At 31.0% G+C, this 16,472-nt stretch overlaps 2 protein-coding genes across 4 annotated transcripts in view; one reads left to right on the top strand and one right to left on the bottom strand.

Moving 5' to 3' along the window:
• Window positions 1-14,060, bottom strand: part of LOC129221400 (AP2-associated protein kinase 1-like) — a 36,699-nt gene extending 22,639 nt beyond the window's left edge. For 2 of the 3 annotated variants that reach the window (XM_054855873.1, XM_054855875.1), the window contains exons 1-4: window positions 13,793-14,060; window positions 9,590-9,757; window positions 8,296-8,414; window positions 7,477-7,582 (exon numbers count right to left, since the gene is read on the bottom strand). In XM_054855873.1, coding sequence (XP_054711848.1) covers window positions 7,477-7,582; window positions 8,296-8,414; window positions 9,590-9,716 — 352 coding nt within the window. In that variant the 5' untranslated portion in view covers window positions 9,717-9,757; window positions 13,793-14,060. The remainder of the gene's footprint in view (window positions 1-7,476; window positions 7,583-8,295; window positions 8,415-9,589; window positions 9,758-13,792) is intronic. The other variant, XM_054855874.1, reaches the window with a different exon arrangement.
• Window positions 14,061-14,305: 245 nt separating this feature from the next.
• The window catches only part of LOC129221398 (set1/Ash2 histone methyltransferase complex subunit ASH2-like), a 36,210-nt gene continuing 34,043 nt past the window's right edge, over window positions 14,306-16,472 (top strand). Inside the window, exon 1 of the mRNA XM_054855870.1 lies at window positions 14,306-14,357. Coding sequence (XP_054711845.1) covers window positions 14,314-14,357 — 44 coding nt within the window. The 5' untranslated portion in view covers window positions 14,306-14,313. The remainder of the gene's footprint in view (window positions 14,358-16,472) is intronic.

Below are 16,472 nucleotides of genomic sequence, written 5' to 3'. Positions count from 1 at the left end.
ATGTAGTTTTTGCGGGAAATGCGGCCATACGAAAGCGAGATGCTTCAAAAGAAAGAAGCAAGAATCGAATTTTGTTTGCAGTGTCAACTCCACAGAAGAAGTTTCCTATGACTGGTACGTGGACTGTGCGTCGACCCATCATTGTTGCAATGACCTAAAACTCTTTGTGCATTATATTCCAAATAATGCATCCAGCCTTACAACAGCAATTAAAGGGCCAAGCTGTCCGGTTGAAGGAACTGGTAGAATTGTGCTACTTTTGGACTCTAAAGGTAATAAAGACAAATTAGTTTTAAATAATGTTCTTTATTCTCCAAACTTATGGAGAAATCTTTTGTCTGGTTCACAATTAGATAAAAATGGTTATTCATTTGAATGTAAAAATGGAGTTTTAAATGTAAAATCTAAAGATCAAAGTAGAATTATAATATCTGCAAAATGTAAAGACGGGCTTTATTCTTTCTTGCCCAAATACCCTAGAAGCGTAAATGCAAAAACTAAAAATAATAAAATCTATAAATGTAAAAATGTAAAGGAACTTAACAGTTTTAAAGAACGCGAAAATGTTGATTTATCGGCGAAGCCGAAAAATCAGATTCTTTTTTCTGAAAATGATGTAAAAGTAGAGTCTAAGTCCGGAAATTCTAATTCTAGTCAGAACTCCAACAACTCCGGCAATTTAAAATCTAAATCTAATAGTGTTTTTTCTAGTAGAAAATTTGACAACAATTTAAATGTATGGCATAAACGTTTTTGTCACATTAATTTTAAATATATTGTTAATACTAGTAAAAATAATGCTGTAAATGGTTTAGGTGATTTTAAGAAAACTGAATTAAATTGTGAATCCTGTAAAATAGCTAAATCTAGACGTGTCTCTTTCAAGCCGTTGAATAAGATCAGATCAGAAAAACCCCTACAACTAGTACATATGGATCTTTGTGGAAAACTTCCACATGTCGCAATTGGAGGATTTAAATATTTTCTGTCTATAACTGATGATTATTCTCGTAAAGTCACTGTTTTTCCGCTAAAGGAAAAGAGTCAGGCACTAGAATGTTTTAAAAAGTATCAAAAAAGGGCTGAAAGGTTTTTGAATACGAAAATTGTAAATGTTCGAACTGATAATGGACTAGAATTCTGCAGTGCCGAATTTGAGACCTATTTAGATGAACAGGGTATAAGACCAAAACGTACAAATACGTATACTCCAATGCAAAACGGGGTAAGTGAGAGATTCAATTAAACAGCTCTAGATGCTGTAAAGGCAATTTTACATTCCAGTAAATTAGGAAATCAGTTCTGGGCTGAGGCATTACTATGTTTCACGTATGTGTGGAATCGTGTTTGTCATGAACAGGGTTCATACCCTTTAGGCAGAAAAAAATTCAAGCACTTTTCAAGTACTTTTCAAGGTAAAATATTTTGTTTTCAAGGCAATATCATAATTTTTTACTAAAAATATTGTATGCAGATTTCATTTACTACAAACACATAGAAATAAGGCAATAATACAAAAAAGTATAGGAAAGCAAAATTGCTTTTTCTACAACGAGAGACGCTTTGATGAAAGATCTACTGCGTTGAAAGTTTTTCTGAAAATGTTTGAAAAGTTTGGTCATAAAGAGAAGCAGATACCAAGAGGTTTAATTTTGAGGTGTTTCAAAGGTTGCAGCAGTCAGAGGTTTGTATATTTTCTAGAATCAGCAAATTAATACTTGAAAAAAAACCTTTCATAAGTGCTTTTAACTTTTATGGGAAGAAACTAAAATACCCAAGTTCAATGGCATTGCCAGAGAGGAGTTTTTGAAGTCACTCCCCCCCCCCCCCGGGTTTCAACATTTATCTCCAATATCTATACAGTGGTTTATTACAATATAAGGGCGGATAGGACAAAAACACTACCCAGAAAGTTATTTCAGTTTTCACTATTAAGTTCTAAAAATATTAGGTTTGCAAATCATTTATAAGTATGCAAATCAATTATTCGTATGTATTTATTAGCTGTTCAGACAATAAGGCATTTCAACTGTCCTCGAGTAAATTTAAAAATTAGGAAGTAAGAAAAGTTTATGAAAGTCCACAGTTCAGTCTCTACACCTCAAAATATACAAAAGCAGCTTAAGCAGTGATAAATACTCTGAATGCAAACTTGAGCCAATTCAGCTTTCATTGATTAACTTGCAATAGACAATAAATGTGCAAGTTCAGATTTATAGAGCCATACTTCGAAATTGAAAAGATTCACAAGAAGTTGACATATATTATGACAAAAGTAGTTTTATTTTGGGAAAAAATGGGTTATTGTTGAAATTAGAATTTAAATTTAGAAAGGCAATAATATTCAGGTGATTTGTGAGTTCATAAAAAATTACCTGAAAGTTTCAAACAGCAAAATGGGGCGAGGGGGGGGGGGGAATAATTTTTAAAACTAAGACCCCTATGACTTGAATATACATATGTACAACAACAACTTTTGCTATGCATACAATTCATAAAATAGTTTATTAAGTCAAAATATTTTGCACAGAAATACCATGCCCAGTGCCTGTTGATAACCAGCAACAGGCACTGGGCCTAGCTAGGCTTGTACTGGTCAATTTATTAGATCCAAATGAAGATGAATGACCTTCCTTAAGCTATCTACCCCTTTGCTGATTAAAGCCTCTTTCGGTAAGCTCCAAGTACCCACAACCTTAATAAAGTAGTAATTTTGAACATTTGAGGAGGTAAAAGCATAAAAACGAATACTACTGGATTTCAAGTGAATAATCATAACACAACCACCCCTGTTATACACCTTATTTATTTTAGCAGACATAAAAAAATGATGTACTTATAAATAAAATTATATAAATCAACTTTATATTTAAAATACAAACTTTAAGTTAATTTGTTAGGTGCTCAACTGCTGAAATTTAAATTTTTTAAAAAAAAATCTGCTATGACCATAAATTAGGTAAAGATAATCATTCAAAATTGCAAAAATAAATTAGCAAATAATTAAACAAGACCAAGGTAATAAATTCTTTAACTCTTTAGTTATTAAAATAAAAAATAAAATAAGCTAATCTGATGTAGCAGTGTCAAAATAACTACTAATTGCCAAAAATATAAAAATATTTACAAAATGCAAAAGGATTGAAATCTCAAACAAGGGAAGCAAATTTTCGCGAATTAAGTTTAATGTTGTCATGTTTCCCATAAAATAAACTTATATTTTACTGAAATTAAACATAAAATATGCTAATCTACGGTAGCAAATATGAAAATAACATCCGATTAGTGAATATATTTAAATATTTGCAAGATGCAAAAAGATTGAAATTTCAAACACGAGAAGCAATTTTTCGCAAAGTCTGAGTTCTTTCGACGTGGCATGTTTCCCATGAAATAAATTTGTTTTTTATTAAAATTAAACAAAAAATATACTAATCCAAAGTAGCATATGCGAAACTAACATTTGATTAGCCAAAATATTTAAATATTTGCAGGATGCAAAAAGATTGAAATTTCAAACACAAGAGCAATTTTCCGCGAAACCCGAGTAAGGTCAATGTTGTCATGGTTTCCAAATTAATTTCTTTGTTAATTAATGAAATTAAACAAAAAATAAACTAATTTAAGGTACCATATGTCAAAATATCTTTCGGTTGTAAAAAACATCAAAATATTTACAAGATGCAAAAGGATTGAAATCCCAAACACGGAAGCAATTTTTCGCGATGTTGCATACTGAACACATGTTCAGAAAATTGCATTGGTGAAGTACTTTTTTAAAACTTCTAAGCACAATTCGTTGATTTTTGGGAGAATTTAAGCACTAAGAAACTTTTTCAAGGTTTTAAAACTTTTTCAAGGTTTTCAAGCACTTGAAAATGAACTTTTTTTTTCAAGCACTTTTCAAGGTTTTTCAAGGGCGTACGAACCCTGATGAAGGTCAAACTTTAACACCTTTTGAACTTTATTCTGGGCGAAAACCTTCGGTCAGGCATTTGAAAATTTTCGGTAATCCTGTTTTTCTTGGAACCCCCAAAAATTTAAGAAGGAAACTAGATATGCGGGCCAAAAAGGGTATTTTCGTCGGGTATGCTTTAAAAACAAGGGGATATAGAATTTGGCTTCCTACAGAAAATTGTGGAATCGATTAATGTTAGATTTGAAGCAGAATCTAAGTGCAGTGGAGCCTCACTGGACCCAACTAAGTTTCTGGATTCGTCAGATTCCGAGAATGATTCTGATCGGGAAAGTTTAAGTGAGGGGGAAAATGATGTTGTACCAGTGTCCGTACTGGAACACGATGAACAAAGTACTAGTCATACCCTAATTCCAGATAAAATTGTTTGGATTCGGAAAGCTGTTCCCCGTTCTGACAAATCACGAACTGATATCTATTATTCAATTGAAGGTGCAAACGCAAGACTGCGGTCTTATAATGATGTTGAAGCGTTTTGCAGATCTCACAAAATAGAATATTTGAAAGAAAATTTTGATTTCAGTGGGAAAAATAAATTTTCAGGGAAAGTAAATTTTACAGACATGAGTAATTCAGAAACATGACTAGATGTTCGTATACCAAAATCTTTCAATGATGCTTTAAAAACACCAGAGGCAGACCAATGGTACAATTCAATGTCAGATGAAATTCATACCATGCAAACCCAGAACGTTTGGAGTCTTGTGCCTAAACCGGCTGATTCTAAAGTAATTGGCAATCGTTGGGTTTTTACTGTGAAAAGAAACGATAAAAATGAAATTGTTCGTTTCAGAAGTCGCCTGGTAATTCAAGGTCATAGACAATTAAAAGGTATTCACTATGACCAGGTATTTAGTCCAGTCATTGAATTCTCATTGGTACGATTTTTTTTTCTATCTTTGTGTGTAAACTGAATTGGATTCATCATCAATTTGATATAAAATGTGCTTATTTATATGCTCCTCTAAAGGAAAACATATACATGTCGCAACCCCAGGGATTTCAAGATCCTGAGAAAATTGGTTATGTTTGTAAATTAAATCGTGCAATTTATGGACTTCATCAATCGGGTCGTGAATGGTTTTTGGAAATACATAATGTTTTTATTGGTTTAAATTTTAAGAAATTATCATGGGCAAATTGTGTTTATATTTTTGAATCAAGTGTAATTTTAATACTTTATGTTGATGATATAGTAGTATTTTGTAAAAATAACAAATGTCTGAATGATGTTATTATTAGTCTGAAATCTAAATTTGACATCAAAGTACTCGGAAAAACGCAAAAAACAACTTTTAGGCGTTGAATTTGAGGAAATAGACAATGCATTATTTATTCATCAACAAAGCTATATCAACAAAGTATGCAAAACATATCAAAAATACAGTTTTCCAATTGTTTCTTTTCCGATTGGTGTAGGAACTGTACTTTCCAAGGATCAATGTCCGAATTCTAAAGAAGAAACTGAAATGATGTCTAAATTACCTTACCGTAACATTTTAGGTTGCATTTCCTTCATTGCAAGTAGAACGCAACCAGATTTAAGTTACGCGGTAAACATATTATCTCAATTTCAATCTAACCCAGGTTTGAATTACTGGAATATTCTACTGAAACTTCTTGGCTATTTAAGTTACATAAAATCTCTGAAATTATGTTTGTCTAACGTTTCAAATTTAAAAGTTGAATGTTATAGTGATGCAAGTTTTGCAGCAAGTCGCGATGATAGAATTTCGATTGGCGGAATGATTTTATTCATTGATCAATCTCCTATCATCTGGAAAACTTTTAAACAGAAATGTGTTAGTTTATCAACAATGGAATCAGAATATGTGTCACTAACTGAAGCTGCAAAGGAATTAGTTTGGATTGTTCGCATAATAAATGAACTTGTAAAGTTTGAATTTATTCAGATCAAACCACAGTTTAACTTACTTTGCGACAATCAAGCAGCAATTAATTTTTCAAATTCGCCAATAGAAAACAGTAGAACAAAACATATAGACATCAGACTTCATTTTTTAAGAAATTTAATATTAGAAAATTTGTTTGATTTAAATTATGTGAATACAAAATAAAATTTCGCGGATATTTTTACAAAACCTGTGAACAAAATTAAACTTTTTCCATAGGAAATTTTTTTAAATGAAAAGAAAAAAAAAATATCGAAGTCCAATTAAATTTCCATGTGTACTTTGGCAAATTTTTTTGTAAAAATGTTCATATTATGTTATTGACTATTGTCATTTGTTTTCATGTATCTGGAAATTCTGGAGCGTTTAATGCAACAGCACGAGTAGGACTTTTGATGTTGTCATTCCCAATATAATATTGATATCCTCTGGATCCTTCAAAGTTCGCTGGAGCCGATGCGGGTCAACAGTTCAACTCGTCAACTTGTTTGAATTTTTGAATGAAAAAAAAAAGTGCTGTTATATAAACTTTAATTTTTGCAGTGCCAGAATTTCAAGTCAAGATGCTGAAATGAAATATTTCAATTTAAATTGTTATTTTTATTGCATAATGTTCTGATACGATCTCGATTGCAAGAGGCGGGCCATTGTTACGAAAGGAAGTAAATTATTTTCCAAAAGTGTTGGCAACCTTAATTTGCATTAGGTTTTTTTCATTCGTTCATTCCTTCTTGCAACGAGATCGCGTCAGCAGAATATGCAAATTGCCGGTAGCATTTAAGCTCCCGGCACTTTGCTTCATTCTCTTCCCTTTTCAATTTGCAACCCAAGTCAGACTTGGTTGTTTCTTTCGGCAGCTCAGTCGAGTCTGTCCGTTTTTGCCGATAGTTTCGGCTTACTGCTCTTGACATGAATATCATAGCTCAGTATGTTTAACGTTTCATACTTTGACTTAGAATGTTAGATTCAGAAGTCATTTAAAGTATTATGAGCAACTTAATAATGTAAAGAGCGTATTCTCAATATTTCCTTTAACATGTCATTGTATATATCATAGCCATAATAAACAAGTGACTTTTTAAATTTGGCTCTTCATGATGTTGCACAAGATAAATATGTTTTTTCAAGAAGTATCATATGTCCTGGTTGAGCTTCCACTTAAAGTTAATAAGCTGAGCATTTTTAAAAGCTCACAGTTTAACAAAATCGCTAGACAAGGTATGATGATTGAAAATTGCATCTGCATTTTAACGAAGCAATTGCCTGTTTGCTGATATTTTGATAGTTGAAATTTCAACCCTAACTCCAGTGGATTAACCCTAAACCCCAGTAGATAGCGTTCATTATTGACCACATTTTTGTTTCTTTATTCCCCTGAAATGAATCTTACCAGTAAAACAGTTAAGTTACTGGATCCAGTTCAGCCTTGTCATAATAAAGCCTTTCCCAGCATGTCAAACATTACCAAAACATATTATCAAATTACCATGTTGTGTTGCGAGTTTCACTGTTGATGACAACAGGAGCATTACTTGATCATTGGCTATTACATATATGAGGATACTAAACATATATAAAAAAAATTACCTCTATAGTAATGCATAAGCATTAGAACTTCATAAACACCTCCTCCAGCAGGATTGATACTGGAATCTAAAAATCCTATGATGTTTTTGTGTCCTTTTAAGCTGCTCTGTAATAAAGAGACAAAGAATTTAAAAAGGATTTTTAAAAAAATATATTTAACAGTTGAATACAGTATCTAAGCAACCATTTATGAACAAAGAAAATAAAACAGTCAAATATTCAATCAAGATCCTTTTATTACTTACTTACCTTTTATTACTCATTATTACTTATAGTAGTCCATAAAATTCTATTTATTAACAGGGTTGCTAACTTTAGTTTATGATTTATTAAGATAAATTCATTTATTTTATTTTAAAACAAAAAATTGGGACATGATTAAGCGCAAAAGCAATGGACAAGTTTTCACGTCTTAGTCATGGGTTTATGGGTGTTTTGTGATCCGAAATTTTGGTTTGCCGTTTCCGAAAATTTTGGGCTAATAACACATTCTAAAACTGAAAAATTGTTGAAAAAAATATAAAAAACCTCTAAAAATGATTTTTGTAAGCGTATTTCAAGAGTTTTTATGGGGGGGGGGGGGAGTGGGGGTTGAGCTTCCTTATAGCTTCCGAAAATTTCACAGTAAAAAAAGAAATAAAACATGTACTCAACACTAAAAAATTTGATTTAAAATTCTGAAAATTATAAAAAAGAATGAAGCTAAAAGCATTATAACTTAAAATTTACTTTAATAATTTTAAAAAATAGAAAAAACAGATAATTCCATTATTACATAGTACTTTATAATGTAATTTCATAATTACAAAAAATACTTACTGCTATAGTAATTTCTCTTTTGCACACATTTAAATCATGGTCATTATTTACAAACATTCTTTTCAATGCATATTTTACATTGTTAGATCCTCTCACAAGAAATACTATTGCAAAACCTCCTATTAATAAGGAAAGAAAGAAAATTAAAACAAAACAAGCACAAACAAGATTTCAGTAAAAACCACAAAATCAATTCTTTTGCAATACTTCAGGTACCTCAAAAGCAAAAATTAAAACTGCAACATTTTGAAGAGGCGAGAGAGAAAGTAAGGAATAACAAAATTCTTTGTAACAAAATATGAATATTACAGAGTTTTCAAAAAGCATGCACACCTTGTGAATATGGACACTCAAAAAAACTACAGAAAATTAAATGTGTAACGTAAAAAATAGATTGGGGTAAAGACTAAAATTGAACATAAATGTTGATGTTTAAAAGAAAGAAAAGTTTTTGAGGAAGAAAAAAATTATATTTCATAAAATTCTGTTTAAAATCATTTTTATAAGCATCTTTTTTTGAATTTTTGGACTTGTGATAGCTAAACATGCTACATATTACATGACAGATTTTATTCTATAAAAAATATTGATCAAAAACATTCCCAAATATTAGATTTTTGAAAAATTCATCTCGGATTACCCCACATTTTTGCCACAAAACCGCATTTATGAACCCTTGCACCATCCAGAAATGAACCTCCTCCAAAACAAGAAGCTAGATTCCTCCTTGATGATTCCAAGATATAAATCAAAGTAACAGTTATCTCAACTTTCCAGATTTAACTCAATCATTGATTACTTTTTAACCTTTTATTTTGTTTTTTTATCCCCCTTCATTTCCTTTTTTTTTTTTTTTTTTATCTGTCAAAGGACTGAAAGCTTTTCCCTCTGACATTGACCTTAGAAAAAAAAAACATTCATCCTGCAACTCTTAGATAGAATCCAGGCTCATGAACCCTCACAACTGCATCTCATACACCCTCAAACATTTTATCCCATAAATTTAGACCCCTGGGGATTCAACATGGGCCATTTTGGGAACAACTGATCAAGGCGACTCCACCAAGATGAAAGACTACCTTTATACGCAAAAGTTGACTAGTTGCCTAAATTAGTATAAAAATTAGAAACTGTCAAACGAATAAACATTCAAGTCACACAGTTATCATCTATAAGGATAATCATCAGTATCTAAAGATTATTAACAAAATATTTAGAAGATAAATTTTAATTTATCCAATTTTATACCTTGTAAAATGAAAATAAAGAATATCGAAAAATGAAAACACTTTACCTTCTGCAATTATATCTTCAACAGTGACAGTAAAACGTCCAACAGTGAATACTTTTCCGATAAAAGTATTTGGTTCTTTGCTAGATTGGTCTCCACGAGCATCAAACCTTGAAAAAAGTTTCTTCATTTTGGATGCTCAAATAATTCTGTCAAATTTGAAAAGATTTCCTGAAATGATAAATTTTGTTTAACTTAGTTCAAAATTGCATTTGGATTTTTTATTTTAAATATACCAATCTGATCATTAATACAGTATTGGAAAGTGGACAAGAAAGTAACATAGTACTTTTGGTTCAAAAAGCAAAAACTAGCAATTAAAGCAAAAAATATTGTGAGAAAACAAAATTTTTTTTCCTGAAGATACATGCATTAATCATTTGTGTTTTCTTTTGAATAACACTACTCTGCTCTGAATTTTTATTGTACATTAAATACATCTTGTCAAAGTTTTTTTTTCTTTTTAAAATCAGGTAGGTATATATTATTTCCCACATGCATATAGTATAGGTTTCTCATGAAAACAGGCTTCTAGTTATATGAATTTTGATTTTTAGTGGTCAAAAAACAAGGATAAGAATTTTTTTTCATGTGTATTTATTTAGTGCTACACAGAGCTGTAGTTGAAGGGGAAACATGGGGGGAATGCTAACAATTGAAATCAGGGTTGGCAAAAACCCGGGTTTTTTTAAAAAAGCCCATGGACCCAGGGTTTTTTTTAAATAAAACCAAAAAAAAACCCAACTGAAGTTGGGTTTTTTTTTAAAAGAAATGTGGGTTTTTTTTGTCTTTTTTTAGGGAAAATGTGGGGTACTTGTAGCATATTGTAGCGTAAGTATATGGACAAAGTGCAAAAATTGTCTTCGGGAAAAAAAAGCTGGAAAACAAGTTAAAATTCAGCATTTTCTGATGAAAAGTATGAAAGACGAAAAAACCTAAGTATGGTGAAGTTTCGGGTTTTTAAATTTTCATTATTACCAACAGTTATGGCAAAGTTACTTCTCGAGTGATAAAATCTATTGTTCGTTTTTAATTACGTTTTTTTTTTGCATTTTACTTTATTGTATTTATTTTGTTATGCAAAACTACTGTAGAACCTCAAGTAGTTTAAATCTCTTTTTACTGAATTCCAGCATAATCAAGACATTTCTTTGAATTTTATGCTGCCTGTTTTTCTATTTCTGTGTACAGAGTAAGAAATATTCAACTTTTTCGTAAGATAATGAATATACTGTATCTGTTCTGTGGACCGTTTGAAAAATCTATTTCTAAAAAATATACCTTGTGTTTATTCGAGATTTGTGATGTGTTGGTTAGCAGAAAATAATTCACATGAAAGCCTTTTAACTAGATTAGTTTCCTCTGTACACATATTGAGAAAATCAGATGTGACAGGACTTGGTCGAGATAATTTGAGTTATTTATTGACCAGTTCAAGAAAAAAGTTAAATACATTTATTTAAAATCTTTGAAGTATTTTTTTAATGCCGTTAAGAGTTAAGAAATACTATTGAAGTTCAAAATTCATTTTTTATGTTCATTGTCTGCGGTAAAGAACAAATAAGAAAGAAGTTTAAATTGTGAAAGTATTTAAATTAATTATTTTTTTAAAAAAAAATTCTTAGAAAATTTTAAAAAACCCAAAAGTGGGCTAAATAATGGGTTTTTTTAAATGGGTTTTTTCAAAAAAACCCATTGGGTCCAATTCGGCCAACCCTGATTGAAATTCTTGACTTATTATAGAAAAAATAATGTTAATTTAATGTAAGTTAGTTTAAAAACACCTCTTATATTTTAAAGCCAAATGTATGCTTTCAAATTGAAAGCTGGATAAGTGAAATTACTATGGAGTAACTCCTCCCTCTCAAAGAGAAAAAAATACTGAATCCCCCACACCCCTCCCCATAAAAATTTCAACAGCGCAATCAGTGCCATGGATTATGCAAGATGCATTTCCCATATATACATATATTTATTTCAACTACAGCACTGGTGTAACTTCTTGGAGAAATGCACAATATTCATTCAGGTGTAAAGAAATTTGCTTTTAATTACAAATAGTGAATTGTGAATTACACAGCTCTGCTTTATGAAAGGCAGCCATTTCTAAAATAAGGATATTCAAAGGCAAAAAAATGTTTTGTAAAGTGCTCTGTTGATTTATATAAGTTATTTAATAATTGCAGTCACTGCAGCTATATTGTTTTATTAGATGCACAAAAGAAATCCCATCTTTAAATTTTGATATAATTTGCAGAGAGTTTAGATTATAGAATCACTGAAAAACTGTTTAGGAATTCTAAATGAATTTTTGTCTTGATATATCGTTGCTTCAGAGCAACTGTAAGATATCTAATCCCAAGGATTATGTACAGTAAGATACCTTACTGTTGCTTTGAGGCAACAATATATCTTTTTTACTTGAAACTGAAATGACTTTGGAGGATTTATTACTTGTAATTTCAACTAAAGGCCCAGCATGTGAATGAATTTAAATAAAAAGTTATCAACTAGAAAAATATTCTAAATGAATTCTTATCAAAATTTCTGAATGAATCCTCTTTATTAGAGTTAATTAACTCTCCAATTTAGAACATCTTATTTTTCTAGCCAGCAATTCAATATATTATACCACTCAGTCTTACTGGTCACAAATAAGGGTCACTAGCTTGATTGTCTCGAGTGCCAGGACTTTCTTGTTAGTTATAGTGTGATTTCCTAAATTAAACTAACAAAAACATTTCATGGCAGTTGTTAAAATGTATTCTTTTATACGTAAATATTAGAAGTTTTATGGATGTCAATACCAACTAGGCAGAATTTACTTGCATAATAAAATAAGATACTGGTTTAAAACCTTGCAATTATTTCCAAAAAATGCTAAATTTATTTATACATTGATTTATAAAATCCTCTGGTTTCTATTTTTACAAAATCCCCTGCTTTTTTTATGATAACACCTTTTTCCATGATAATTTTTAATTTTCCAGGTCACTTGCCATGCAGTATGGTTCCAGTAACAAGATTGCTTCAGAGATACCGGATAAATATGTATTTTTATGTTTTTGGATTCGCCTGGTGAAGAATGTTATATAATGGAACTTTGCTTTGTTCTATTTGGAGGATAATATTTAATTTTAGTTGCAGTTTTAACTGTTTTTAAGTCTGATTTGTTTAATGTTTTAATGAACTTTTGGAATGGCTGTAGCGCCTTCTCGAACACAGGCTGAGATCAAGTTAGTACAACTTTCCCTACAACTGATGTAATTACCGACTTGAAATCCTGTTTTAGAGCTTATAGTATAAAAAGAAGAAGATAACTGCATGCATCTAACTCTACAATTGAAAAAAAAAAAAAAAAACCTGCCAATTATGTTGTTTTGAAAAGTTTTAACATCACAAACTTACTCATTGTTTTGAAAAATTCATTTTTATATAGAAACTTGTTATGAAATGGGCACAGCTATAGAAAAGAGTTTTTAAGCTTTTCAGAATATTACTTATTTTTGAACACTATGCACAGTTGACAAGCAAGCAGGGAAAAAATTATTTAAGGTAAACCATGATGTGCAGTATGTCAATTTTACTTAGTTTCAAAACTAACATGAGGAAAATCTGCAGTACCTACCTACGAGTCATCATACAGGAACAGTTAGGCAAAGAGTTCGATTTAAAAATTGTCAGCGTCTAAAATTTTGAGGAAGCTTTGCGTGAGCAGATCTATTTATGGGAATGTATATCTAATAGCTTCAATCAAGTATTAAAAGTATTTATCAAAAATTTTACAAAACAGAAATTAGGGAATAATTTAGTTAATTACGAGAAACTTACGCTAATAACAAATGTGTGAATGATTAAAGCTCAGATGGAAAAGTAATATGACATGAAAATTTAAGAGAGGTTCCAGAAACAAATGAAACTTTCGAACTTTTTGAAAGCACTTTCATTCAATATATAGGTGCAGATTGCCCGGAATTTAAACAAAGCAAAAAATCTTTTAACATATACAATGTTCATAAATATTGAAGCTACGATAAGCTAGATTAGTGAGCATGATTTTTTTGCCATCGTCACTTAATTAAGCATAATCTTATAAAGATAAAATTTGCTTGTCAAACAGGAACGTTTGCGTAAACAAACACGTTGAACATCAAAACGATTTTTAAAACATGAAGAAAAACTAATTTTTGTCAAAAGTATACTCACATTAATTCTATCCTAAGTTTAATAACTTCCTTTTCATATGTAAATAAATGTTACAGATGTTCATTACACACACGCACAGACACAACATCGTATTTCAAGCAATTGTGTAATACAACGTTATGACAGTTCTAAGGTGGGTAATTATACATTTTAATCAAAATAATTATAAATGTAATACACAGAAATTTCGATTATGCTTTTCTTCTGTTCCTGTCCTCGCTGCTTGAAAATAATCAGCCCCCACAAATCCGTACCTACTTGTGTAATGAACGAAGCCTACTGCTTACGTTTAGTTAAGGCAAAAAAGTAAAGATGAACCGTTTTTCATAAAATATTAGAGGATAACCTTTGACTGGATAGATTTATTAATTTCTATCATGAAAAGAACTTCATAAACGATCAGTTTAGGATCACAAAATTTATCTTTCGTGTTTTTCCATCTCATTTCTTCCTCAATTCATGAAATTTAAATCAAAACAAGCATCCTAATTAACTGTACGTATAACGGTAATAATGTAAACATGGCTGAAACGGAAGCGGATGCTGTTGCGGATTTTGACAAAAAGTAATGTGATGATATTTTGCTGTTTGCTTAAAATTTGACGAATCAAACAGAATAAAATTTGAACAATTTTTATTCTTTATTAAACTTAGCAAAATCGTTTGTTTACATTTTTGTTTATGTTTCTTGCATCGTAAGATTATCCCTTATTATTCCCGCGAATTCGGAGCAATTTGAATACTCATACCTTAAGTCAAATTTGACGTTAATTTTCCTAAATTGATAAATTGAAACTCTCCTTCTTAATTAATTCTGAAAATCTTTAAGAATTAAGTGGTTAGTTTGAACATTGTGGGCTATCAATTAAAATTAACTATATCGCATTTATATAAATTGTTTGCTTGTTTGACACTTTCACTGTCATGTGAAAAGATTTTGTCAATAAAATTAGTTCACTTCTTTACCTGATTTGCAACTGTTTAAGCTTTTCTTCTTACAGACGTGTCATAAAATCTATGGATGTTCTTTTTGCAAGTGACAGCTGAATATTAAGAAAACAAAACTTGATACAGCAGCATAATTTTTGTTTCCGAGTTAACTTTTCTGTTTTTGTTGTTTTGTTATCATTACTATTGTTAACGAAAGTTTATTTGAGGCAGTGAGAAGCAAAGGGATGTAAGTGTACATTTCAAAGTTTTGAGTAAAACGCTTTTAAAGATAAGGTTCTAGATAGACTCTCATTCAAAAGTTTTTCTAAAACATGCTGTATAATAGAACCTACCAGGGCTACTAATACTATCTCTCGTCCTAAGACAGAGGAGAGGTTCACCTGCCATTTGTGTACTGGTTATCCCCAAATTTTTAATTTTTTCACTTACCCTTTGCTTCTCCCTGTCTCATTTGTTTAAAATGTCCATCAATCCTTAACTGTTTTCAGGACCACCAATTCTTAATCCTGTTAAAAGCAAGAAAAATCAGAATGATTATACTGCTGATCCAGGGTTCGTACGCTCCGGGAATTCCGGGAAAACCGGGAATTGTCAGGGAAAATGACACTGTCAAAAATGTCAGGGAAAAGTCAGGGAGTTTTCAAATTTTGTCCTCCAAAAAATTTTTTTCCATTTTTTTTCCCAAGGAATTAAGTACTATGAGATCTAGTCTTCGTTTTTATTGTGATTTCACGAAAAAAATTGTAAATTTTTATCTAAACCGACGCTGACACTTAAAAACTGCAATCGAAAAATGAACGTTTTTTTTTTCACAACGAAAAATGCGCCAAAAGAGCGAAGATTTTCTTACATGGAGTCGGTGAGGGGAACGCATTTCTTTCTACTGCCTAAAGTTTTAGATGGGTTGCCACAACATTCTGTTCGGTTCAGGGTTCGTACGCTCCGGGAAAACTTGGAATTATCAGGGAAAATGACTTAGTCAAAAATGTCAAGGAATTTTCCAAATGTGTCCCCAAAATTTTTCTTTTCCCAATTTTTTCCCAGGGAATTTCGTTTTACAAGATCTAATCTTCATTTTTATCGATGTATTTAAAAAAAATTGTAACAATTTTAAAGCAATGAAAAAAGTGGCGACCCAAAAAATCTTCAGCAGCCGCCATTTTTGGCTCTCAGTAGTTCCCAAGGGAAAAAAAATCAGGTGAACAGCAATTATGCACAAACTCAACAGGAGAGAAGACAATTTACTGCTTCGGAAGCACAACCTGTGGATGGGAGGGTCGATCGGGGAAAATGTTTTTTTTTTTTTGATCGGAAAATCATTTCAGCTACGTGTGAAACGTAGTCGCCATCTTTGGTCATTCACAAGATGGAAGTAGATACGATCCAAAAATGCCTAAGTTTCTAAAAACAAAGCAGAATTGGATGTTTTCTTTAATTGAAAACTGATGAAAACAACAAAAAATGGTCTGCAAATTGTTTTTCTATTATTATTTGAAATAATTTTCTTGAGAAATGAAAAATTTTGTTCTTAAAACTTAATCTTATCCTCACTGCCTCGGACGCAAATGTGATAAAAACTTTTCAATGAATTGTTGTATCATGAAGATTTATTATTTTTTAATTGTCTTCATGCAACAAATTAAAGTTATTTCTTATTTTTGGGCATAGCCGCCATATTTGGTCATTCCCAAGATGGAAGTACCCAAGACTTTTTAAGTGCCTAAGTTCC

This window comes from Uloborus diversus, chromosome 4 (genome assembly GCF_026930045.1).
Source record: "Uloborus diversus isolate 005 chromosome 4, Udiv.v.3.1, whole genome shotgun sequence".
Classification (NCBI taxonomy): domain Eukaryota; kingdom Metazoa; phylum Arthropoda; class Arachnida; order Araneae; family Uloboridae; genus Uloborus; species Uloborus diversus.
Note: the sequence above shows the minus strand (reverse complement) of the source record. Positions and strands in the feature narration are given on the sequence as shown.